Consider the following 27,988-nt stretch of genomic DNA (forward strand, 5'->3'; position numbering starts at 1 on the left):
TTTGGCCAGGGAATGGCAATCCCTGGTCCCCTGGTTATCAGTTCAGAGGTTCCGCAATCGTCTTCTTCCCAAGAGAACCTGTCTGCAGCAAGCTGGGGAATCTCCACCAGGAGGACCTCCACGCAGGGGACCTGAAGCGGAACAAAGGGGAAGGACCAGAAATTACGTAACTTCCATTTGTTGTGCGGAGGTTACGTAATTTCCGGTCCTTCCCGTTTGTTCCGCTTCCTGAACTCCTTTATTTGGAAGTCACCTGACCAACCTCCACACCACAAATGGAAGTCACCTGACCTCCTTTATTTAGGAAAAGAGTTTGTTTGAAAGTGAAGATGTCAGCGGTTAGCCACTGTCTATCTGGTGTGAGTAAACGAAGGAATGATGCAATTACCACTGATTTGTAAGGTGTTGCCACTTGTATACCAAGTCGTTTATGATTGCATACCAGTTTGAATTAAAGGTCAATAATTCTCTTGGTAAGATAGCACACTTAGTGTTCCGTACTAGGCGAAGAATAAGCCGGGCGTAATGCTGGCTTCCTGGGTTTTAATGTATAAATTATACATAATGCATATTTTAATAACTATTTAGTTAAATATACATTATTCACTGTAGCCTTACAGTAGGCATAGTCTATAATTTGTTTTAGAAGTGTCTCGGTATGCTGCAACCCTGAGACATCACTTATTCCAATAGATTTTTCTTTAATCAAACTACCAAAATAAATACCATCAAGACAATCAAATTTCTTCAGTCTTTAATTGTGAAATCCCCTGGCCATGGCAAATTCTGCCCGATAGCAGCTGAAGCCCTCATTCTTTTTCAAGACCCTGATGACGACCTTTAAAACAGAAAACACAAGCCCTTTATCACTGTTATTGTTTATCATGTAACCAAAATCAGTCAGCAATTCAATTGTTCTAAAACAAGAGAACATTGACCTTTGTTTTTCCAATATAAAACATCCATATACAATATAAAACCATATAGACATACCACAGACCTTCCCAGTTCTCTCTCACACACACACACACACACACAATCCCTGTGCAAGCTCTGAATGGCATATATGAATGTATACATGTTCACCTATTGCAGGTGTCGCTCGATTCTCAACAGAATGTCTCATCCCTCAATGAGATGGACCAGCACAGTCTGTGTGGAGCCAGCCTTTACAGTTGTAGCATTGCATCCATTCAATGGTCTGCATGTCTGGACACAGCAGCCTGAAAAAACTGAATATTTGCCTTCTTTTTTGGTTTGAAGGTTGGGCACAGCAGGCAGTGGAATAAGTGATGGCAGCACGGGTTGCATTCTTTAATTGTTGATGGAGAGCCAGCATTACATATGGATATATGCATTTAAAACAGATATAGATTTAAATATTATTTACAGTAACATTTATGTGTTCCAAATTGTAATTACAAGGACAGTAGCCATGATATCACCACTTTTTTATATAGTAAAAATATGCTTGCTAGCTTTTAAGTTTGGTTAAAACCAATGATTCCAACCAGGGGTGTATGCACCCACAACGACTACATACGATAATCAGGATATTCCTTCCAATGTTTTAAACTAATGTACCCCCAAACAATGTCACTGTGGCGCAACAAATAGCAGATGTAAACAAAGGAAAATGTTTAAGTAAACATTATTTCAGCATCATAAATGGATGACCACTTATAAGGAGGGCATTAAAGGTTTTCGGGGGAAAGGCTGTATAATTCAAATATACAGAACATCTCGCTAACCTTATGATCGTCTTCAACATGTCATATATTCGCATGCACTCATTTGCTGAAGCGGAACCGAGTAGCAACGACCAAGGCTAACAAACGTAGCGAACAGTTCAGCCAGCATCTCCAGACAATATCATCTCACCAAAACATTATACAATAGCTTCCATGCTAATATCGTATATTAGAATCATTGAAAGTAATAAAACATTGATATATATCGGCTTTAGCTTTGTATGTTCAAGAAACCTGCCTTCTTTCACCTCTCGCTTTAAACGGTTCTGTCGTTTGTTCCGTTTTTTCCCGTTGTCGAACTCCACTCCAGTGAACTGTATACAAAGTTTGTTTGGGTCATGTGAGTTCCGTTCGTAGTGTAGAGGTTACGTAATTTTAGGTCCGTCACATTGAGGTCACGTGCTGCTGATCCTCAGCGTGGAGGTCCTCCTGGTGGAGATTCGCCAGTCGGCTGCAACCAGACCCTTCTCCTTCTTCCTCTCATTGCGATAGTTGAGGACTCCTGTGCTGGAGTATGAGGCTAAACCAAGGTCCAGCTTTTGGTTCTCAACCCATAGACATGTCTTATTACGCTCAATGTCTCAACCTCAGCACCAGATGTAATGTCGCCCCCTGCTGATATCTATGATTGTCGCTCAAAAAGCAAGTTTCCCTATTGAGCTCCATTCATTTTTGACAGCAAAAATAAAATACTTCCACTCAAATATTGATGTTGACGCCGTGCATCACATTATGTCACAGAGGTAACACAAATATAAATTTTTTTATTATTTATTTTAGACAAATATCCTCGTTATACACAGAATTTAGGGACACAACTGAGCAGTCTGTTGAGCTAAAACATTGTACATCCTGTTCCTGATGTGCTCCCCATAGGTTTATATTGGCGTCGCTGTGTCTACATATTATACACTCTAAGGGCTAAACACTTAAATACTATGACCCGAGAAACTCAATGCCTGCCAGAGAGGCACGATGAAGCAGTGCAATTTTGGATTGCTGGCTGGGTCTAAGGTGTCTTTCTGAAAGGGCATTGAGATACTTTTTTGCATCAGGGCACAGTTTTAACAGTAGCAGATTTGCATTAATGTGAACTCATTTGAATGAAGTAAGGGTTTATGTAGACTTTCTTCAGTCTGGATTTGAATTTAGTGGGAGGTTTTCTAAAACTCTAGACTCTTTTGTCACCACATTACTACTGGACCACTAAATTAACATATATCAAAACGTTAAGGTTTGTAAAATAAGGCAGACTGGGCAGGAAATGAAAGAAAACACATCAATACAAGTGTTAAAATATATAGTTTATTACAATTCAAGGTATAAACAGGAAGAGGAGGAAGGGGCTAGCAGCATCAGCAAAAATGCAAAAGATTACAAAACTTCAGCAATGCCAAAAATTCATTATGTATGAGGTATGAAGAAAAGAACTAGGACAGGTTAAATATATCACTGTAGTCTATAAATATGAAACTGAACATACTGCATACAAGAATTTTCATACAGCTTTATACAAGTTTATTTTACAATGCAGAGTCAAACACTATGTAAAAACACAAGGGTATCTTCATTGATAGTTGTATCCATTCATGTGCAAAAATGCAAATATGGTCAGTGTGTGATCGACCTATGAACATGGACAAGGAAAGTTGTAATGAATTCACTTATCCACCGATCCTAAAAACAATAATACACCACACACAAAAACAACAAACACTTGTGCGACCAGCTGTGGAAATAAAAACAAATCCTCATATAAATGCGGAACAAAAACATGACCATATTATTAACCAACAAATGAAAAAAGTTTTGCGGAAAAACCATGTATAACAATTACAGCTTTACATTTTAGGCATTTAAAAAATAGACACTTACAGCAAACGTTCACAAGATTCTTTAGATCAATTCATTTTTTAATTCTCCATGACCATAAGTCGGTGCACAAGTGACCAACTGTAATATGGTGTACTGCAGCATTTATACATTACCTAAAATGTATGCATTGCACATTCACTGGGCAATCATATTATGATAATGCATTTCTGCACTGTGTTTTTGTTGGAAACTTCAATTCCCAGACACATTGTGAGGCACAGTGTAGTTCCACCATTTACTGCTAATGGTGAGGGTTCCAGTGTGCCACAACCACCCCTATATCCCTCAATCCCTCAGGCCTAAAAAACATTGCTGGACAATTTCATTGCACGTGATCAAAACAAGAGCCCTTGCCTGCTACTTAAGAAGAATTTTCCCCAGCTGTTCCACCAATACCACTGCCAAAATTCTCCCATCCAAATGTGCGTGTATATTCATTGAAAATCTTAGTTTCCATGTCATTAATGGTTGCTAAGGACCTGTTTGATCTTTAGAGTTACTTTTAACAAAAAGGATGACCTTAGAAACCAAGCACTTGCCATAAATGAGCCGGACCTTCCTTCTGTGCCTTAGCTTGGCATCACCCAATTAGGGTCAGCATTCTCAATTGCTGCTGGGTGAAATACTCATGTCTGTTGGCAGTAAATTTTTTTGTGTTCTGCTTCAGTCTTGGAGAAGAAAATTATTTTGATTGGCAAGTACATATCTTAGACTTTATGAGGTCTCACTAATGAAACCACAGATATGTCTGCAGATTCAGTCATGCTTTCATGAAGCCAAGTCTGCTTGTGGGTCTTGACACAAGGACATGAAGTTGCAAAGAGGCAAAAACTTGGAGAAAGTAATGAAAAGATTTCTGAAGCTTTGGATCTTCCTAGGAGCACAATCAAGTCACGAAATATGAGAAAAAAACACTGCACAACCCAGATGCAACCAAGACCAGGCTGTCCTCCCAAACACTTTCTAGTTCACCTCTCTCGGAGAATGTCCAACATTGAGTCATACCTGAAATATACCAGAAGTCATGTGACCTAGTATGGGGACTCCCCTGTATGCGTTCGCTGGTGTATTGTCAGGGCTGATCGATATACAAAACGCTTGCCACACTCAGAGCATTGATATGTGCGCTTCCCTGTGTGTGTTGGCAAGTGTTTTGTCAGGTCCGATTGATAAATGAAACTCTTCCCACACACTGGGCAGTCAAACGGGCGCTCCCCCGTATGTGTTCGTTGGTGTTTGGTCAGATTTGATGCACATCTGAAACTCTTTCCACACTGGGAGCATGAGAATGGACACTCCCCTGTGTGAATGCGTTCATGAATAGCTAGGAGTGATGCAAACATATAACTCTTCTCACACTTGGAGCATGGGAAAGGGCGCTCCCCTGCATGAGCTCTCTGGTGTGTAGTCAGCTGCGACACAGTTATGAATGTCTTCCCACAATGGGAGCAGTGGTATGGACGTTCACCTGCATGAGCTCGCTGATGTTTTTTCAAAACCGATGCGGATATGAAACTATTTCCACACTGGGAGCAGGGGTATGGGCGCTCACCTGTATGAATTCGCTTATGTGTTTTCAGAACTGATCCTGATGTGAAGCTCTTCCCACAGTGGGAGCAAGTGTATGGGCGTTCACCTGTATGAATTCGCTCATGTTTTTTCAAATCTGACGCACATCTGAAACTCTTCCCACACTGGGAACAGGGGTAGGGGCGCTCACCTGTATGAATTCGCACATGTTTTTTCAGATTTGACGCAGAAGTGAAACTCTTCCCACACTGGGAGCAGGGGTATGGACACTCCCCAGTATGTATTCGCTGGTGTTTTGTCAGTTCGGATTGATACATAAAGCTCTTCCCACATTGTGAGCATTTGTGTGGACGCTTTCCTGTATGAAATCGCTCATGTCTTGTAAGTTTTGATGTAGATACAAAACTCTTCCCACACTGTGCACAGAGGTATGGACGCTCTTCTAAATGAGTTTGTTGGTGGTTTCTTAAATGACTTGTCTGACCAAAACGCTTTCCACACTGGAAGCACTGGAAGGGGCGCTCCCCTGTGTGAATTCGCTGGTGTGTTATCAGTTTTGATGCACACCCAAAACTTTTCCCACAGTGGGAGCATGTGTGAGCCCCTGCAGTACCTGTGTGGGAAGGTTTTGGCATGGGGGTTGTCTTTGGGGCTGTGGGGTGTTGATAGGTGCTGCTGCTGGGAGGCAGCATGTTCTCTGTTCCGGTTCTTCCAGAGCTCAGAATCATGCTGTACTCCTCTGGATGAACCTTCTCAATGTGCCACTGCAAGGACGCTTCCTCCATGTGAACAAATGGGCACTGCGGACAGGCAAAGATCTGAGATGACACCTCATCACTTTGCCCTGAGGAGACAGTAGGTGATACAACATATTAAATGAGAACAATAAAGAGATCTAAAACAGGCTTCAATAAATACACAAGTGTCACATTATGATAGATGCCAAAGGCAAAACCATAAGGAGCCGAAAGTAAAAATATTGAAACTAATACCAAATGTCAATGCTGTTCAAACATCCACCTTGCTTCAAATAAGAAACATGCTATACCTTCTCAAATAAACATCAATGGAGTCAGCACTATTTGCACTGTACAACCTCAATCAAATCACAACACCAAGGAAATTTCATAACCAAACCAAGCCCTTCAGAATTGGTTACATCTTGTTTTTATTTTATTGGGTGTCATACAGACAAAAATGCCCTGATGTCCACTGGCCTGCTTCCACAGTTCTCATGAATTAGGTTAATTGTCAGACCCCATTTGAAGAGAACACCCATCACTGAAACATTAGAGAAAGATGGATCTTAGAGTAATTGTACTCACTGTTTCAGCCTGGCTCGGCCTACTACCAAATTCTGAAAAATGCATCCTGGGGTGGGTGGAGTAGGTGTGTCTCATTTGCATAAAGTATTCAGTATGCAAATTATTTGCACAGAGTAGGCCCATGAAACTCAAATCAAACTGTCAAAACAAGGTGTGGCAGATCAAATATAAATCAAGCTTCAGCTCAGATGTTTTCAGAAACATATTTTAGTGAACAGTTTAGGTGAAATATGAGAGTTTATGAACACCCCTGGTTTGAAAAGTGTTGGGCCAAAACCAATCTAGCCAATCAAGTGCAGGCAGTGTTCAGTCTTCCATATTAAAATGCAAACAAACAAATTTGTGAGGGGAAACAATTTTCCGACTGGATATCTTGATTGACATCTACATGGCGTAGTGGTATCTCCAAAGAGGTACTAGGATATCATGATTGAGGCAGGGCCAGAGTGGAATGCAGAAAGCATTTTTCAATCGTTAAAGGGCAGCACCAAGACATTTTTGACCATTTTTTCCTGATAAGAGTTATTTCAGAATGGTGAAATAACAATATGGATTTAAATGTTTAATTATAAAGTAGGCATACAAACATGTTTACATTACATTACATTACATTACAGGCATTTGGCAGACGCTCTTATCCAGAGCGACGTACAACAAAGTGTATAACCATAACCAGGAACAAGTATGACGAAACCCCTAGAGAGAAGTACCGGTCCAAGTACAGGGAACAACCGCATAGTTCAACCTGGACCCTGGTGGTTAAACTGATTAACACTAACAACGAGAACGGCAACAACGCAATCTATGGAAAAATAAAAATAAATAAAAATACAAGTAGTCGTTAAGACTGGCGCATCAAGTAAGTCACCTATTAAACAGCTGCCTAGTTACAACCCTAAGTTTAGTCATTTACAGGGGGGAAGGGATGGGGAGAGGTGCAGCCTGAAGAGGTGGGTCTTCAGTCGTCGTTTGAAATGGGTCACAGTCTCAGCTGTTCTGACCTCCACAGGGAGGTCATTCCACCATCGTGGGGCCAGAACAGAGAGGAGACGTGTTCTGGAAGTGCAGGTGCGAAGAGGGGGAGGTGCTAGGCGTCCTGAGGTAGCAGAACGGAGGGATCTGGCTGGCATGTAGGGTTTGAATATCTTGTGAAGGTATGCTGGGGCTGATCCCTTGACTGCCTGGTATGCTAGAACCAATGTTTTGAATTTGATGCGAGCTATAAGAGGCAGCCAGTGGAGGGTAGTGAGCAGGGGAGTTACGTGGGAGTGTCTGGGGAGGTTGAAGACCAGACGAGCCGCAGCATTCTGAATGAGCTGCAGGGGTCTGGTGGCAGATGCCGGTAGTCCAGCCAGCTTTTACAGCTAAAAGTAAAAAAAAGTGATCTAGGGTGTAATGATCCTTTAACGTTTTCCCCCCATTTTCAAGGGCTTCTTTGAAACTGCACATACAGTGAGCGCCATAATTCATTGGACAGTGACACATTTTTTGTTATTTTGGTTCTGTACTCTAGCACTTTGAGTTTGAAAGAATACAATGAGTTTGAAGTGCAGACTGTCAGCTTTAATTTGAGGGTATTTTCATATATATCGGACGAACCATTTAGAAATTATAGAACCTTTTGTACATGGACCCCCCCATTTTCGGGCATCAAAAAATATTGGACGGTTTAACATAATGTAGAATAAAGTAATCGTTTTTAATATTTTGTTGCATATCCTTTGCATGCAATGACTGCTTGAAGTCTGTGACGCATAGACATCACCAGACGCTGTGTATCTTCCCTGGTGATGCTCTGCCAGACCTGTACTGCAGCCATCTTCAGTTCCTGCTTGCTTCGGGGATTTTTTCCTTCAGTCTCCTCTTCAGCGTGTAAAATGCATGTTCAATTGGATTCAGATCCGGTGATTGACTCGGCCAGTCAAGGATTTTCCACTTTTTGGCCGTCAAAAACCCCTTTGTTGCTCTAGCAGTATGTTTCGGGTCATTGTCTTGTTGTATGATGAAGTGCTGTCCAATGTGTTTGGAGGCATTTGGTTTTATCTGAGCAGATAAAATATTTCTGTAGACTTCAGAATTCATTGTTCTACTTCTGTCTGCAGTCACATCATCGATGAAGACAAGTGAGCCCATTCCACTGGCAGCCATACAGGCCCAAGCCATAACACTCCCTCCACCATGTTTCACAGATGAGGTGGTATGCTTTGGATCATGGACATTTCCTTTTTTTTCCTCCACACTTTCCTCTTTCCATCACTCTGGTACATGTTAATCTTTGTCCACAAGACTTTGTTCCAGAACTCTTGGGGCTCTTTTAGGTGCTTTTTAGCAAACTGTAATCTTGCCTTTCTGTTCTTCAGGCTTATCAGTGGTTTGCATCTTGTAGTGTACCCTCTGTAGTCCTGCTGGTGTAGTCTTCTACGTATGCTAGACTTTGACACATCTACACCTGCATCCAGGAGAGTGTTTTTGGGCTGTTGTCAGGGGGGTTTCTTCACCATAGAGAGTATTCTCCGGTCATCCACTACAGTGGTCTTCCTCTGTCTACCGCGTCTTTTGACATAATTGAGTTCACCAGTTGTTTTTTTCTTGTTAATGATGAACCAAACTGTTGACTTGGGCATGCCCAGGGTTTTTTCCATGTTCCTGATTGATTTGCATCGACACTGCTGTCTTCCTCATGTTGTCACACCCCAACAACAATCTCCAAAGGCAATTGCAAAGTCTAGAATCAAGGCTAGACATCAACAGTTCTCTTCTGCATATGCTAACGACACAAATGAATACACCTGCCTAACGAAACACATCTGTGAAGCCAATTCAACAAATACTTGTAGTACCTTAAAATGGGGGGACCATGTACAAAAGGTGCTGTCATTTCTAAATGGTTCATCTGATATGGATGAAAATACTCTCAAATTAAAGCTGACAGTCTGCACTGTCATTGTATCCTTTCAAACTCAAAGTGCTAGAGTACAGAACCAAAATAACAAAAAATGTGTCACTGTCCAATGAATTATAGTGCTCACTGTAGTTGAGTCTAAACCCTATTCTACAGAACCTTAACTGCAATGAAAAGAAATAAAATTATAAAATCACCAGCTGTATAGTTACAATTTAGGTCAGTGTTGCATGTCAATAAGTTTTTTCTTACATTTATGAAATGCATGAATTTCATTAAATAATTTACTACACATTAGCACAGTTCCACAGCCTAAACGGATATCATTTGAGAGGTCTGCAGTACAAAATTTGGTCCATACTGACCAACAGACCATGCACCATACTACATTACTATAACAATTGATCAGTCATCGTGGTTTTATGTATGGCCATTAGTAAAGTACAGTTTCAAGCACTTTGTGCATATTGCTACATAAATTAGAGAGCAGACCATCTTCAGACAGATTAAAATAATATTGTAGAAAGAACAGGAAATTTACCTTTATTATGATTCCAGGGGGTTGTTACAAAGGGTTCAGAGGAGGATTCTGCAGAGGCACTGAAGAGGTTGTTCTTCATCCTTCTTTCTGTTTGAATGGTTTCAACAGTTTTGTCCCTCTCATTCTCTTCATCACTCTCATTTTCTTCTTTCACACAGAGTTGTATCTTTGCTGTAGCTTCATATTTCACACCAATTTCAGTTTTTATCTCTGCACTCCCAATTTCCCCACTTGTCTCACTTTTCTCATTCTCCCCCTCTTCATCCTTTATTTTGGAAAGCAGGAATTTCTTCTCTCTGCTCATACCATACCCAGTCTTCCTCTCCATCCTTTCCCCTATGTCCTCACATGATCTCTGCTCAACCCTTGTGTAATCCATACTGTCTATCACAGATCTTCACCTGAAGAGAGTGGTTTTAAATATTCAAAGAGGGCAGAACAGATTCTGTCTGGCTGTGTGGTGGGATCCTAAAGTGAAGAACAGACAAAAAAGGATGTTGTCATCTATCAAGAAAACGGTGGCAAGGGGGAGAAGAGAAAGAATTTATTATGTACATGTACGTTTTCATCCATTTTAACAACTTTTTATTTCAAAGTTTTTTTTGTTTTTTTTTTCAAATGTGGCATGCACAATAAAGATAGAAGATCCACCGCAATGCCACAATACTGCTGTACAATGATACTGTTGTGCTGTGCAGGTGTAGCAGCAATGTTTTGTACAAGTGCAACAATGCTTTAGGCTTATTCCAATATACACTCACCGGCCACTTCATTAGGTACACCTGTTCAACTGCAAACTACACCTGTTAACGCAAATATCCAATCAGCCAATCACATGGCAGCAACTCAATTTATTTAGGCATTTAGGCATGGTCAAGACGATCTGCTTAAGTTCAAAACAAGCATCAGAATGGGGAAGAAAGTGATTTAAGTGACTTCGAATGTGGCATGGTTGTTGGTGCCAGACGGGCTGGTTTGAGCATTTCAGAAACTGCTGATCTACTGGGATTTTCACGCACAACCATCTCTAGGGTTTACAGAGAATGGTCTGAAAAAGAGAAAATATCCAGTGAGCGGCAGTTCTCTGGGCAAAAATGCCTTGTTGATGGCGGAGGTCAGAGGAGAATGGCCAGACTGGTTCGAGCTGATAGAAAGGCAACAGTAACTCAAATAACCACTCGTTACAACCGAGGTATGCAGAAGAGCATCTCTGAAAGCACACCACGTCAAACCTTGAAGCAGATGGGCTACAGCAGTAGAATACCACACCGTATGCCACTCTTGTCACTTAATGAAGTGGCCGGTGAGTGTAATAGCCTGTTGCACAGATACAATAGTACTATACTTCTTTTTTCCACACAAATGTTTTTACAAAAAATTATTGTTTATTACTGCCACATTCAAAGATATTCCTCAGGTACATACTATACTTACCTGTAATCAAGGGCATACTTTACGGGGATAAGGGGTTACAACCCCCCCAACCCCCCCTATATTATAAAACATGCCAAATATTCCCCCCCCAATAATAGGCTATAGTATGACAATGAGAAAAATAATTTCATATAATATTTCATGACGTGATTGGGATATACTGATAGGCTGGGTGTGTCACGGAAGTTGAAGCTTACAGATTTAACGACTTTATGGTATGACTGGGATCATTTTTGATGTCAAATGGTATGACCCCTGAAAATAACTTTGTAATATTATTTCAAAGAATAAAAACAGGGACTTCATTTCAAAGTCAAATGTTAGCATGACTGTCCAAAGTAATGCCTGTTTGATTAGAGGTTACAAGACAGTAACCTGTAAATGGCAGAGTGAACAGTTACACTACCCAGACACCAATTACACAAACTGACATAAGTAATTTTTATTTTATTTTTTTTAATCAATAAAATTTTACTAGTTTTGCAAAGCATACTGACATATCTAACTTTTAGATTATGGCTTTCGAGAAAGAGAGACAATATAACTTGATACGGCGAACGGAATGTCCATGGGAAATTAAACAAATATGTCCCCCTTTTATAACAAAAGTAATTTTGTGGGGCTCGCCCCACAGTCTTTGCATAGCATGAATAATAGCAACATCAGATGCTCATGTTGACCGTTGTCAGAATCACGATTCCTGCTGGTTGTCAGGCTCCCAATTCACTCACAATATTTTTTTCCGATATTAATTATATAATGGTTGTTGAGGCCTGCCATTTTGAAATTAACATTTTTGGAGGCTGCTCCAGCATTCAGGTAGAGGTCAGTGTGGCATAACAGATAGATATGAACTTAATTATTGCCTACAACCATCACTTCTGTTGTTAAAAGCAGCAGTACATTTTCTTCTTGAAGAGGTATTAAATAACTGAGCTGATTATCTCCTAACACATTCATATTTGGTTGCATAAAGAGGAGGATAAAACTATAAATTATTTCATAAAAACATCATGTTTCAACAACATAAGGTCAATTTAACCCTTATTTAACTGAGTGTGGTGGTGCCAACACGTTTGTGTGTGCGGTAATTATCATACCGCATCTCCAAAACCATAGGAGTTATCAGTAAGCTTCATTCGCGTGCAAGTACTCAAACCTTTCTGAAGGTGTCCAGAACTTCTCCATTCTGGGGGTTATGATTAAAAAGTTGACTTACAGAAAATGTTATATAAACAATTATATAAAATATCATATAGATCTTGGTAGTTTGATAAACGTACTTCTGAAAGTGTACTTTTAAAACAGTGTTCACTGTTTCACCCCATGCCATGTTCCTGTTAGAATGTAAGCTAGAGGAGATAGACTCCAGCTGTGGTATATATCAAGTGCTTTAGGGGATTAGAGGACCTCTAGGCCTGCAGGGTCAGCCTTGGTATGGACTCCCTGAACCTAACTTATGATTGGCTAAATGGAATCTTTGCATATGGTGATTAAATTAATCTCATAGGTTAAAACAACAGTTCTTTGTCTCTGAAAACAATATAAACACATGTATTGGGCTTTATATTTTAGAAGACTGTACTTGTACCTCTTCCCTACCGGTCGTATTATTAAATTATATAAAGGAGCTCCTGACTCCATCATTTGTTATCTTTATCTTCAACACCATCACTTTTGTTAAGAAATTCCTACAGGGCTAACAGGCCCAGCTGTTAGTATGGAATGGAAATGGCATGGGAAATGCTCTTTGGAAGTGTAGGTATGCTATCCCGCCTAGTTAAGGCTGGGTGGGGCAGCATGTCCCATACTTATACAGCACCAAAAATTTGGCAATTTTCAGAAATAACCACAATGACCACAGACACTCAGCCCTTAAAAATATTAACTTCTGTATCTTCAGATCTCAGGTCAACAGACAGAATTCACAAAAAACTTCACACATCCACACAATAAAGCTCCATAAAGATTTTGCGTTTTTTCCCCATCTTCTTTTTCCTGCTGATCGCAGCATTAGAAATGCTCCAAGCCCACAAAGAATACATCTTCCTTTTGGACACTTAGCTACATCAGCCAATAAAAACATTGGGTACACACTCAAAATTTGCAGTCCCCATGGCTATTTCGCTAGTAGCTTACTGGTAACGCGTGATTTAATGTGTTGAATTAATGTGTATGCCTGTCTCTCTCATAGCCTACATTTATATGCATTACTATTACCAATCAGTCATAAACACAGTACAAAAAGTAATGATACCTGAAACAAAAACACGTTTTCATCGTACAAAAATGCCAAGTTACTCACACATTCAAAGCACTGTCTATAAGTCATTAATTCAAACTTGCAAAAGTGGCCTATCACTAAAAATACTGATATCAAAATAATTTAAACAAGCTGTATTCCAAAGCAGTGCTACCCAGTGTTTCCTAAATAATTTCAAGTAACTTGGCCCAGTGTTTTTTCTTAACATCTGAAGTAGGGATGGGAATTGATAAGATTTTATTGATACTGATTCCATTACCGATTCTGCTTATTGATCCGATTCTTTATCAGTTCCTTTATTGATGCCTGATACACATCTGGGTGTGTAGAGTAGAGTAGGCCTACGTACAAGTTTTCGGTGTCAACTTACTTTATTTTCCAGCATGAAATGCGATCATATTAGTAAATGGCTACACATGTCATGTAAAGTGCAAGAGGTTGGCTATCTCCCTGGATATTAATTAAATGTTTTTAACAGAAAATAAAATAATGAATGTGATTTTATCCACAAAAATAGCTATACAAAAAGACAAAATAAATGTTGTGGTCACGATCGCCGTCGTAGAAACTTTCAGTTAAATAAATTAGCATAATAAAATTAACAAAACATGGGCATAGATTTTCTGAACCTCGGTGATATAGTGGTGTAAGTAGACTATTTAACAATTAGCTAGCTTCTAGCGCTAGCCAGCGGTACGCTTCTATCAACACAACTCACACAGCACTCGTCATACGCTGATATGCACTTATAGCTAGCCACCGCTACATCATTTTTAGTAATATGGGAGCATGCAGCTGAAATCCTCTATGGAAAGCATCCTCACAGCAATCTTATCTACAATTAGTAGGCAGTGTTGTGCATATCCCGCTCTTACAGCTCGTTTCCAGCCCAAACCACTGCAAAGATAGCTATTTATAGCTATTTCCATGGATGAAATTGCATTAATATTATTATTTATTGGTAAAAACATTTACTTCATATCCAGGGAGATAGCAACTACTTGCACATTACATGACATGTGCAGCCATTTAGTAATACGATCACATTTCAGGCTAGAAAATAACCTGTTAATCCAGAAAATTGCTGAGTTGTCTTAGAATCTTTATCGCAACAGAATGTAGCAAGGCTGGCAGTGTCCACATAGCAACCAACGCTGTAATGAAACTTTAAGTACGTCACAATGGGTATAACAGCTGTTTTAGAATGTCAATACGTCAATATGTCATCACAGAGACTTAAATGGCTTAAATAAAGAAAGACATTTGTACCATTTACAATACTAACTTTATTAGATTAGTTTATATTCATCATTTAGGTAGAAAAAAAGTGCCACAAAGGCAATTGTTGAGGCAAAAAAGCAAAAATGCTTTTTTTGTTGTTGCTCTTTTTCAGTTTTTAATGAAATACTGAGAGATCCCATATATACAGCAGGTTAAGCTATACATGACAATATGACCACTCGGTCTCAAAAGGGACATCTCTACGCGTAAAACCAATGGTAACGTTGTATTTTTTAGTCCCAGATATTGACTGTAGAATGAATTTTTGAAAACTTTCTCTTGTTTATTTAGTTATTCAATGAGCAGTGTTTTCACTGCTGTACTGGTATATCTTAGGGCTATTGTTGGGTTTATCTTGTTGCTATGACAGAATACAATTTTTTAGTGGTGAAAGAATATGTTTATGAATGCCCAGACAATATTGTCCATTATGTCACGGGTGGGGAGTGTAGTTGCAGATGAGACTGCAGGGAGCGGGTTAAATGAACGACCAGAACAACAATGGTGGTGCTGCAAAACTCTGTATTCAGCATAGTCGTCATGTATTGTCTACTAATGAAACTAAAGCAAAATGTTAAACTAATACTTTGGTTGCAGGAGCAATGAATGTCTGAATCTAGGCACACTGGGGTGCTGACCACTAGGGGGTTTGCGCTAATGTAACATTTCACTAACATTACATTCTTTAGAGTTTGTACATCACCTTTCTAATAATTAAAGGAGTAACATGGTGGTTGAACATGACACTTCCCAGTTGTCTGGGAATTTCCCACTATAAAAGTTCACCCGAACCATCTGGGCGTGGTAATGAGAACTGTCAGTTAGCTATGATTGACAGACCGTGCCCCGTTGCCATAGCTACCCCCATGATACGCGCTCTTTTTGGGAGACTTTTCACAAGCTAGCTAGCTTAGTAGTATATCAAGTATCGATAGATAGCTAAGGTAAGGACGTTGACTTATATCCAATTATAATTTTTGCTATCTAGCTAGCCAAGTTAAGATAAAAGCACAACTATAATGTCCTCATAAAAGCAAACTAGCTAGGTAACGTTATCGATAACATTGCCTTATGAAAGCAAACTACCTAGCTAGCTAATGTTAGCTAGCTAGCTAAATGAATATAAACATAAATCATCTAATAGTCCTTAAAAGGCACTCTAATTTAAGTGAACCTAACGTTAGTCAAATATTTGCATTGTCTTGCCTGTAAACCAGCGGCGCAAACTATGGGTCTCGAATTATCCATGGGTTTACGGGGCGTGGAAAGGGGAGTGGTTACTGTGTTTGTGATGCACCAAGTTGACAACTTTCTCAAACGGTTGAAAATAGGACGATAAATTTAAAACACATATTTCTCCAAAAATACAGAACAAACATATTTAATACTTTACTCATTGTGTTTCTTCAATGCCTCTTGTGCAAATAGCACATAAAACCAAGAAAGTGTGAAAATCACCATGGTACTCCTTTAACATTTATTAGTGAGGTAGCGGAGGTAGAGCATTTTGTGGCAGATTGTCAACATTGCTCAGGTGTAGATTAGTGTCATTTTTATAAATTTCCATCTAATGCAGTTGCAATGCATTAACGCTAGGTTAATTGGGCCCAGTGTCATCCCAAATAACCAAAAACGAGAAAAACTAATTACATTTGCGCAGTAAGCCGAACCACTCTGGCTAAACACAGCCACCCGTTCTTATAGCTAATGTATAAAAAAGCAGTTTGTTAGGTTTAACATTAACATTGTGTCATTTCCTTTTAGTTAGCTAGCAGTTGTAATGCCTAACGTCAGACTAACAGATCATTTGTCTGTCGAAGCTAGCTAATGTTTGCCAGTAATAGTTAGTAAATTAGTAATCTGGCCAAATATGCACAAAGCAAGTAGTGTAACTTTACTTAGACAAATGGACAGAGCCAACTAGAAAATGCAGCAGATCTGGTGAGTTAAAACAAAAAGTATTTTTCTCAGGAATAATGACACGAGGCCAGTGAATGTAGTCATAATGCTTCCATGTGCGGACTAAGGGAAACGAATGATGACAGGATGTTGATATTCAATCATCGTGATTTAAATTACTCAACTGGTCTAATCTTTGTTATCAAAGTATAAAAGCTCCTACAGTGAACACATATAATATAATACCTACACATCATGTGGACCACTTTTGAAATGAATAATGGATGTAGCCTAGAGCTGTCATGATCAACATATCTGTTAAAGGTAAATGTAATATATTTTATATAATATATATACAATGCCATGTTAGATAAAAGTTTGCTATTCTAGTTCAAAAGTACACTTGCCAGTCTTTCAAAAGCAAAGGCAGTGACATAATTTGGTGATGTGAGGTCACTCACACCATACTGTGGGGAAATAGTTAGTCATGTAGAAGGTGAAGTAAATTAATGTAATTTGGGCAAATTTAAACAAAACTGCCCAGGAAATGCCACGATTCAGAGAAGGCGCACAGATGTACAACATATTGAGGTCTTATAATTGTACTCAAAACAGGCTCTGTAGGGTGTTTGAATCCCAAATGGAGAAATTAATCTGGGAAAATTCCACTGAACTCAGCGGAAGTACCGGAAGAATACGGAACGCCACACTTCGGCTCTCTATTTTCCACTGTTATTTTTACTTTGTTATTTTTGAAGGTACTCAGGGTGGAATTTTACATCTCCTTTGGGGGTACGCTATTCTGACTTTCGATTTCCAACTACAGACTAACTGTCCCAAAGATCAGCGTTCAAAGCCACCCCATGCCTAGTAACCCTTTGAAGACTAGCCAGGTTTCAGGTAGCGCTTGATAGGCAGATAGGGACCTGAGTTACTTGTCGGTCTGCAGTACCATTATCCTTACCCATTCCTCACTCATTGCCCTTATCCTGTCACAAACTAACCCAAGACCAGGCTGTAACATCAGCACCTACATAGTCTCCCTCAGTGATTCCCAAACTCAGTCCTGGGGCCCTCCTGTGTATGCTCATTTTCATTCAAACCAAAATTGCAATACCAGAGCTTTAACAAGCTGTTCATTTTTCATAATTTGGTATTGTTCATGTGATTATATACCCTCTTAAACCACATTTTGTCAGAAATAGCTATGTATGCCATGAAAAATTCCTATGTTCATAAAAAATTCCTATGTTCCTATGCTGTATTGCAAAATACTGCACAAAAAGAGGTCAATTATTTTTAACTGATCAAATTAAAGACTGAGGTGAATCAAAAGGCTCCTAAGTGGTGAACCTGGACACATAGCCACTAAAACGAACCATTTGGTAGATATTGAAAAAGAGTCAAACCGGCAGCGTATTAATAAGCTGAAGGAAAACAATGTCAGAAAATTAAATGCATGTTCAACAACCTAATTAGAAACTTATTAATTAACCTCAATCTTTCATTTGTTCAAAAAATATTGTTACTTCTTTTCATGTAATGTTTCCAATATTAGACAATAAGCACAATTTGAACATTGGAATTTTTATTCTTCATTGCATGCAAAACTATTTCTGGCATAATGTGGCTTAAGAGAGTGAAAAATCCCACAAAAAATGATAAGTACCTAAAGAAAATAAACAGCTTGTTAAAATTATGAGATTGCAAATGTGATTGGAATAAAAACCAGCGTACAAAGGGGGGCATATTACTGTCTGTTTTCTTGTGCTACTCTTGTTAGCTAACTAGCTAGCTAACTAGCAAGCATGATACAGGACAGTTGAGAGAAATCACATTCCTTCAAATGTGAATTCAAGTGGTCAATGTAGTCCGAAAAACTATGTTCTAAATGCGAATTTTCATGTATAAATATCATAGAATTGTGGGAAATGCACTTAAAAAAATAAAAAAATTCTGGAGGAACTACTCAGGCACTACAAATCACCTATGTCGGCCAGATGGTGGCGCTATAACAAAGGATCATACTTTAAAAGGTCATAACTCCCACACCGTAAGTCAGATCAACACAAAACTTCATCGACTGATGCATCTGAATGTGCTCTACAACTTTCACATTGGGAGCACCTATGTCCGCCATATGGTTTGCACACCATTTGGACTTTTTCATTAGGTGGGGTGCGGAAAAGCTGGAGCTCCAAATCCAAACGATTACGACATCGAGTAAACTTCTTTACGGCAAGCGACAACCATGGCGACGCAAGCAATCCGACACCGTAGGGTCTAGTTTTTATCAGTGAAAAGACGGTCTGACAGCGCCACCCAGAGTGCATGCTAGGATAGGCTACCAAAAGTTTTTCAGTAAAAGCTTTCTGAGAGGATGAATAATTACTTTTATTTGGCATGGATCCATTTGAAGACAGTATCGGGTGAGTTCGTTTAGTCTTTGAGTCTGTCATTATGCTGAGAAATAGCTAAACCATTTTATTGATAGGTTCTGAGTTTCTGTGCAAACTCGCGAAAACACGCAGGTCTAATGAAACAATGACGGTAGCCTAATACATATATTGTCCGCTTCGTTCCGTTGCTACCATAACATAATGACCTACAGCTGCAGTTTCTCGCTGCATTTACTAATATTGAATGTAAACAAAAGACGCAATTTATGCTGTAGTCTGCCAGTGTCTAAATAAATAATACGGTCCATTTGAAGACAATATCGGGTGAGTTCGTTAAGTCTTTAAATCTGTCATTATGGTGAGAAAAAGCTAAACCATTTTATTGGTAGGTTTTGAGTTTCTGTCCAAACGCGCGAAAACACGCTGGTATAATAAAACAATGACGGTAATACATACATAGTCCGCTTAGTTCCGTTGCTACCATAACATAACAGACTATCTTGTGTCTACAGCTGCAGTTTCTCGCTGCAATTTCTAACATTGAATATTCACCAAAGACGCAATTTATACTGTACTCTGCCAATGTCTACATAAATAATACGCTACGGTAAAGCTTTGAGAGGATGAATCATTACTTTTCTTTGACATGGATCCATTTGAAGACAATAACAGGTGAGTTCGTTTACTCTTTAAATCCGTCATTATGCTGAGAAACAGCTAAACCATTTTATTTATGGGTTCTTAGTTTGTGTGCAAACGCGCGAAAACACGCTGGTATAATGAAATAATAACGGTAGCCTAATACATATATAGTCCGCTTCGTTCCGTTGCTACCATAACAACGACCTAGAGCTGCAGTTTCTCGCTGCAATTACTAATATTTAATATAAACAAAAGACGCAATTTATGCTGTAGTCTGCCAATGTCTAGATAAATAATACGGTCCGTTTGAAGACAATATCGGGTGAGTTCGTTTAGTCTTTAAATCCGTCATTATGCTGAGAGAAATCGTATTCTCAATTTAATCTCTAAGTTGACTGTAAGCTTAGGGTTGTAACTATGTAGTTGTTTCGTAGGTGACTTAACTCGTCTTAACTATTGCTTGTATTTGTGCATGGACTGCGTTGTTGCTGTTCTTGTCTGTGTTAGTGTTAATCAGTGTAACCTACAGGGTTTAAGTTGAACAATGCGGTTGTTCCCTGCACTTAGAACGGTAGGCTACTGCCCTCTAGGGTTTTCGACACACTTGTTCCTGGTTATGGTTATACATTTTGTTCTACATCGCTCTGGATAAGACCGTCTGCCAAATGCCTGTAATGTAATGCAATATTCCGTAGCAACAAGATGAACCCGACATTAGCCCTAACATATGCCAATACAGCAGTGAAAACGCTGCTAACTGAATGACGAAATAAGCGAGACTAACTTAAAAAAAATAATTACCACGTCATTCTACAGTCAATATCTGGGACTACACATTGAATAAATATACAATCTTACCATTGGTTTTACGCGTAGAGATGTCCCTTTTGCGAATGAGTGGCCATATATTGTCTTGGATAATCCGTTTGTGAAATGTCGGATTTTTTCAAAAATAGCTGTGCATAATACCACACCTGTTGCGTACGGCGTTGTCGTTCTTCTTAGTCCAATTCGGCTTGATTGACAGTTCATTTATTCAGTAGGTGAGATTATAAGCTTTCTAACGATGTATAACATGTCTGATTTTGCTTTTGGAATAGCGTTTTATAGGTCAGCGTTACTAAAACTCTTCTCATCTGCCAATGTCTAAATAAATAAATTAAACGGTAGGCTTCTTTGCGAGCAGCACGCAATTCGCGAGTTGATATTCAGTCTTTCTTCCGTTTTTTCTCAATGTCGTATTTATTATTTGAAATGTGCATTCATGTGTTATTATTCTATCTGTCTCTGTGGCGCTCTGAAATGTGCATTCTCTGCTAAGCTGAGCAATGGATTGGAATATGTGTCTGGCGTAGTGTTGCACGGTATACCAAAACTTCAGCACTTTCTCGGTACTTAAAAAAAAAAAAAAAAAAAAACGGTTTCGTATTTGAATTTTCCGACGTTCGGTAGTTCTGCGTCAAATGGAAAAGCCAGGGAAATGTGTTTCCCGCATTACTGATTTAGAGGATGAAAAGCGTAGTTTGTCAGAATCTTCGCTAGATGGCAGTAGCAACTAAGGTTGCCAAGTGAGGTGACCTGCGCTTGTGCATTCTCTTCCCTGATACAGCGCAAGCTTTGACTCAGTTCACTTCAGTAGCAATAGGTGTTCCAATTTGGAAATATTTTATTATAGATAGATGCTGTATTGTTATTACAATATGCTGTTTTTAAATCTATTTAAAGGTGAAAGACCTGTTTTAAAGATTATTTAGTTTACAACTGTTCAATTTCAGAAATATATTTAACATATTTCTCCATTGTTCAGTGTTGTAACACTATAGGCCTATGCATATTCATATGTTGCAGAGGCTTCAACTTAAAGGTTGTTAATGAACCAGGTTGTTCATAAACCATGAATTTGAAAATGAGGTCAGCCCTTGTGGACATTACGTTCCTGACCTATTAAGGTAATTTCAGCATCGTTAGGTACCGAGTACTTTATCAGTATCGAGTATCGTGATACTAAACCTGGTATCGGTATCAAAGTCAAATTTTTGGTATCGTGACAACACTAGTGTGGCGCTTTTTTTAGTTGCGGCAGGGAAGCGCTGCAGCTGTACATACACGCTCGGCCATCTAAGTGTTACGACATGCCATCTAAATGTTACGACATAGTCAAGGCCTTGACGGGAAGCTGTCAGGACACATCCATGGCGACGCAACTAAGTCATCAGCCAGCGTCTCTTAGCACAAAATTGGCCATAAGTCATCTATTATTTATACGATCATCACAATATTCAGTACATATGTTGGGTGAAGGCGTATGACCATGAGGACACAGCCATTTTAAAATCGCTCCATAGGGGGCGCGATGCTGCCAATGCTTGGACCCCTTCCAACGCCGCTTGCGGCTTTAATTATTATTCTTATTTTTCTCCGCTAAAAGTGTCTGAGGCTCAGCAACCATAAGCCCTGGAGCAACCAAATTTGGCAGGTAGGTTCCTATGGCCCCCCACTACTCAGGCACTAAAAATCACGTACGTCGGCCAGATGGTGGCGCTATAACAAAGGGTTATGCGTAAAAGGCCATAACTCCCACACCATAAGTTAGATCAACACAAAACTTCATCGACCTATGCATCTCAACGTGATCTACAACTTTGCCATTGGCCTCACCTTTGTCCGCCATATTGTTTGCCCGCCATTTAGACTTTTTAGTTGGGGCGTGGCAGTTTTCTCCGCTAAAATGTCTGAGGCTCAGCAACCATAAGTCCTAGAGCAACCAAATTTGGCAGGTGGGTTCCTATGGCCCCCCACTACTCAGACACTAAAAATCACCTATGTTGGCCAGATGGTGGCGCTATAACAAGAGGGTCATACTTTAAAAGGCCATAACTCCCACACCATAAGTCAGATCAACACAAAACTTCATCGACTGATGCATCTGAATGTGCTCTACAACTTTCCTATGTCCGCCATATGGTTTGCACACCATTTGGCCTTTTTCATTAGGTGGGGTGCGGAAAAAGCTGGCGCTCCAAATCTAAACGGTTACGACATCGAGTAAACTTCTTTACGGCAAGCGACAACCATGGCGACGCAAGTAATCCGACACCGTAGGTCTAGTTTTTATCAGTGAAAAGACGGTCTGACAGTGCCACCTAGCGTGCATGCTAGGATAGGCTACCCAAAGTTTTTCAGTAAAAGCTTTCTGAGAGGATGAATAATTACTTTTCTTTGGCATGGATCCATTTGAAGACAGTATCAGGTGAGTTCGTTTAGTCTTTAAATCTGTCATTATGGTGAGAAAAAGCTAAACCATTTTATTGGTAGGTTTTGAGTTTCTGCAAACCCGCGAAAACACGCTGGTATAATAAAACAATGACAGTAATACATATATAGTCCGCTTCGTTCCGTTGCTACCAAAACATAACGACCTACAGCTGCAGTTTCTCGCTGCAATTACTAATATTGAATATAAACAAAAGACGCAATTTATGCTGTAGTCTGCCAATGTCTAAATAAATAATACGGTCTATTTGAAGACAATATCGGGTGAGTTCGTTTAGTCTTTAAATCCGTCATTATGCTGAGAGAAATCGTATTCTCAATTTAATCTCTAAATTGACTGTAAGCTTTGGGTTGTAACTAGGTAGTTGTTTCGTAGGTGACTTAACTCGTCTTAACTATTGCTTGTATTTCTGCATAGACTGCGTTGTTGCTGTTCTTGTAGTTAGTGTTAATCAGTTTAACCTATAGGGTCCAAGTTGAACCATGCGGTTGTTCCCTGCTCTTAGAACGGTAGGCTGCTGCCCTCTAGGGTTTTCGACACACTTGTTCCTGGTTATGGTTATACACTTTGTTGTACGTCGCTCTGGATAAGAGCGTCTGCCAAATGCCTGTAATGTAATGTAATGCAATATTCCGTAGCAACAAGATAAACCCGACATTAGCCCTAAAATATGCCAATACAGCAGTGAAAACGCTGCTCACTCAATAACGAAATAAACAAGACAATTTTTTTTTTAATTATACCATGTCATTCTACAGTCAATATCTGGGACTAAACATTGAATGAATATACAATCTTACCATTGGTTTTACGCGTAGAGATGTCCCTTTTGCGACTGAGTGGTCATATATTGTCTTGGACAATCCGTTTGTGATTCCTGTTGCTTACGGCGTTGTCGCCGTTTTTTGTACGATTTGGCTTCATTGACAGTTCATTTATTCAGTAGGTGAGAGTATAAGCTTTCTAACGATGTATAACATGTATGATTTTGCATTTCGAATAGCATTTTATAGTTCAGCGCAACGGAATATTTCCTTATCGCATTCACTTGCGGATTCACTGTGGCGTAGCATAAAAGACGATTCACCTAACTAAACGTTGTCAACGATTTTCATAATTTCTTGTAGAGTAGCCTACTATTATTATTGAGGACTTCAGGGCTTAGCTAAGCCATTTCTTTGCTGATAGACCTATCTGAAATCGTTTTCTGACGCAAAACAGAAGCGGATAGGACTTTGTCATTGATTTTCTGTCTCTATACTAGGCTACTAAACACAGATAAAATGTCATGTTGCTATGTAAGTATTACTGCTCAAAATATTTCGGTTATATACGTTCTTTTCGTTATATATGTTCTTTTTGAAATTGGGCGTCTTTAAATAGGTTAGTGGTATTATATAATGTGGATTTTCACACTGCAATGTAAGCGTTAGTGTAATAGTTTTTGTGACCCATGGAACAGTGATGACGAGAGTGTTGGAACGTTGCTAAAATGTGGTGTACGGTTGAAAATTATTTTCGTCCCATCTCCATCCGTCATTAGGCTATGCTGAGAAATAGCTAAACCATTTTTATTGATAGTAATTGAGTTTCTCTGCAAACGCGCGAAAACACGTTGGTATAATAAAACAATGACGGTAAATATAGCCTATATATGTAGTCCGCCTCATTCCGTTGTTACCATAATATAACAAACTTTCTTGTGTCTACAGCTGCAGTTTCTCGCTGCAATTACTATTGAATATAAACAAAAGACGCAAATGCTGTAGTCTGTCAATGTCTACATAAATAATAAGTGATACTTCGCGCAGCACGCATGTTAGCAGGAATGTCCCGTTGATTTTTCATTTCGTTTTTTTTAATGTCGTATTTATTAGGCTATATGAAATATGTATTATTATCCTATCTGTCTCTGAGGTGCTCTGAAATGTGCATTCTCTGCTAAACTGAGCAATGGATTGGAATATGTGTCTGACGTAGTGTTGCACGGTATAGGCCTACCAAAACTTCAGCACTTTCTCGGTACTTAAAAATAAAAAAAACGGTTTCGTATTTGAATTTTCTGACGTTCGGTAGTTCTGCGTCAAATGTAAAAGCCAGGGAAATGTGTCTCCCGCATTACGGATTTAGAGGATGAAAAGTGTAGTTTGTCAGAATCTACGCTAGATGGCAGTAGCAACTAAGGTTGCCAAGTGAGGTGACCTGCGCTTGTGCATTCACTTCCCGGATACAGCGCAAGCTTTGACTCAGTTCACTTCAGTAGTAATAGGTGTTCCAATTTGGAAATATTTTATTATAGATAGATGCTTTATTGTTATTAAAATATGCTGTTTTTAAATCTATTTAAAGGTGAAAAACCTGTTTTAAAGATTATTTACTTTACAACTGTTTAATTTTTGAAATATATTTAACATATTTTTCTATTGTTCAGTGTTGTAACACTATAGGCCTATGCACATTAATATGTTGAAGAGGCTTCAACTTACAGGTTGTTAATGAACCAGGTTGTAAATAAACCATGGATTAGAAAATGAGGTCAACCCTTGTGGACATTACGTTTCTGATCTATTAAGGTAATTTCAGTATCGTTAGGTACCGAGTATCGAATTAGCACCGTTTAAGTTTCAAGTATCATTTCAGTATTGAGTATCGTAATACTAAACCTGGTATCAGTATCAAAGTCAAAATTTTGGTATCGTAACAGCACTAGTGTGACGCCTTTTTTAGTTGCGGCGCAGAAACACTGCAGCTGTGCATGCACACCGGACCATCTAAGTGTTATGACATGCCATCTAAGTGTTACGACATAGTAAAGGCCTTGACGGGAAGCGGCCAGGACACATCCATGGCGACGTAACTAAGTCATCCAACAGCGTCTCTTAGCTCAAAATTGGCCATAAGTCATCAATATTTCATACGATCATCATGACATTCAGTAGATATGTTGGGTGAAGGCATATGATCATGAGGACAAAGCCATTTTAAAATCGCTCCATAGGGGGCGCGATGCTGCCTATGCTTGGACCCCTCCCAACGCCGCTTGCGGCTTTAATTAGGGGTCCAAGCAGCGAAGCTGGTGGAACCCTATTGTATCTGTTAGGATTATTATTATTATTCTTATTATTATTTTTTTCCGGTAAAAGTGTCTGAGGCTCAGCAACCATAAGTCCTGGAGCAACCAAATTTGGCAGGTGGGTTCCTATGGGCCCCCACTACTCAGGCACTAAAAACCACGTACGTTGGCCAGATGGTGGCACTATAACAAAGGGTTTTGCGTAAAAGGCCATAACTCCCACACCATAAGTTAGATCAACACAAAACTTTATAGATCCATGCCTCTGAACGTGCTCTATACTTTTGCCATTGGGACCACCTGTGTCCGCCATATTGTTTTCCCGCCATTTTAAGTTTATCGTTGGGGCGTGGCAGCTTTCTCCGCTAAAATGTCTGAGGCTCAGCAACCATAAGTCCTAGAGCAACCAAATTTGGCAGGTGGGTTCCTATGGCCCCCCACTACTCAAGCACTAAAAATCACCCATGTCGGCCAGATGGTGGCGCTATAACAAAGGGTCATACTTTAAAAGGTCATAACTCCCACACCGTAAGTCTGATCAACACAAAACTTCATCGACCGATGCATGTGAATGTGCTCTACAACTTTGCTTTTGGGACCACCTATGTCTGCCATATGGTTTGCCCGCCATTTGGCCGTTTCTATTAGGTGGGGTGCGGAAGAGCTGTGGCTCCAAATCTAAACGGTTACGACATCGAGTAAACTTCTTTACGGCAAGCGACAACCATGGCGACGCAAGTAATCCCACACCGTAGGTCTAGTTTTTAGCAGTGAGGAGACGGTCTGACACTGCCACCTAGCGTGCATGCTAGGATAGGCTACCCAAAGTTTCTTAGTAAAAGCTGTCAGAGAGGATGAATAATTACTTTTCTTTGGCATGGATCCATTTGAAGACAGTATCGGGTGAGTTCGTTAAGTCTTTAAATCTGTCATTATGCTGAGAAATAGCTAAACCATTTCATTGATATGTTCTGAGTTTCTGTGCAAACGCGCGAAAACACGCTGGTATAATGAAACAATGACGGTAGCCTAATACATATATAGTCCGCTTCGTTCCGTTGCTACCATAACATAACGACCTACAGCTGCAGTTTCTCGCTGCAATTACTAATATTGAATATAAACAAAAGACGCAATTTATGCTGTAGTCTTCCAATGTCTAAATAAATAATACGGTCCATTTGAAGACAATATCGGGTGAGTTCGTTTAGTCTTTAAATCCGTCATTATGCTGAGAGAAATCGTATTCTCAATTTAATTTCTAAATTGACTGTAAGCTTAGTGTTGTCACTAGGTAGTTGTTCCGTAGGTGACTTAGTCTTAACTCGTCTTAACTATTGCTTGAATGTTCTCATAGACTGCGTTGTTGCTGTTCTTGTTTGTGTTAGCGTTAATCAGTTTAAACTACAGGGTCCAAGTTGAACTATGCGGTTGTTCCTTGCACTTGGAACGGTATTTCTCTCTATGGTTTTCGGCACGCTTATTCCTGGTTATGGTTATACACTTTGTTGTACGTCGCTCTGGATAAGAGCGTCTGCCAAATGCCTGTAATGTAGGCTAATGTAATATTCCGTAGCAACAAGATAAACCCGGCGTTAGCCCTGAAATATGCCAATACAGCAGTGAAAACGCTGCTCACTGAATAACGAAATAAACGAGACAATTTTGTTTTTTACATTATACCATGTCATTCTACAGTCAATATCTGGGACTAAACATTGAATAAATATACAATCTTACCATTGGTTTTACGTGTAGAGATGTCCCTTTTGCGACTGAGTGGTCATATATTGTCTTGG

The 27,988-nt window shown here is 39.5% G+C and overlaps 1 protein-coding gene and 1 long non-coding RNA gene across 6 annotated transcripts; both read right to left on the bottom strand.

Moving 5' to 3' along the window:
- Window positions 1-737: 737 nt before the first annotated feature.
- Window positions 738-2,242, bottom strand: LOC118225890. 5 transcript variants are annotated; one of them, XR_004764917.1, is made up of 3 exons: window positions 2,000-2,242; window positions 1,087-1,247; window positions 738-838 (listed from the first exon to the last, which is right to left on the bottom strand). It is a non-coding gene; the product is annotated as an uncharacterized LOC118225890 (long non-coding RNA). The 5 variants fall into 5 exon arrangements; XR_004764915.1 differs by having other exon boundaries at window positions 1,087-1,223; window positions 1,752-2,240; XR_004764913.1 differs by having other exon boundaries at window positions 1,087-1,232; window positions 1,752-2,240.
- A 2,160-nt stretch (window positions 2,243-4,402) lies between these two features.
- On the bottom strand, window positions 4,403-10,470 carry LOC118225888 (zinc finger protein 345-like). The gene is made up of 2 exons (XM_035414962.1): window positions 9,925-10,470; window positions 4,403-6,000 (listed from the first exon to the last, which is right to left on the bottom strand). Exons 1-2 carry the CDS (start codon window positions 10,301-10,303, stop codon window positions 4,658-4,660), a joined length of 1,722 nt encoding a protein of 573 aa, XP_035270853.1. The 5' UTR covers window positions 10,304-10,470; the 3' UTR covers window positions 4,403-4,657.
- Window positions 10,471-27,988: the final 17,518 nt, after the last annotated feature.

Source organism: Anguilla anguilla, chromosome 4, assembly GCF_013347855.1.
Source record: "Anguilla anguilla isolate fAngAng1 chromosome 4, fAngAng1.pri, whole genome shotgun sequence".
Classification (NCBI taxonomy): Eukaryota; Metazoa; Chordata; class Actinopteri; order Anguilliformes; family Anguillidae; genus Anguilla; species Anguilla anguilla.

Bases quoted from the DNA above. Each gene is read 5' to 3' on its own strand.
- LOC118225888 (XM_035414962.1), bottom strand. From the start codon at position 10,303: ATGGATTACACAAGGGTTGAGCAGAGATCATGTGAGGACATAGGGGAA. The intron at 6,001-9,924 runs GTAAATTTCCTG...CTGTCTCCTCAG, and splicing joins CCCCTGGAATCATAATAAAG to GGCAAAGTGATGAGGTGTCA.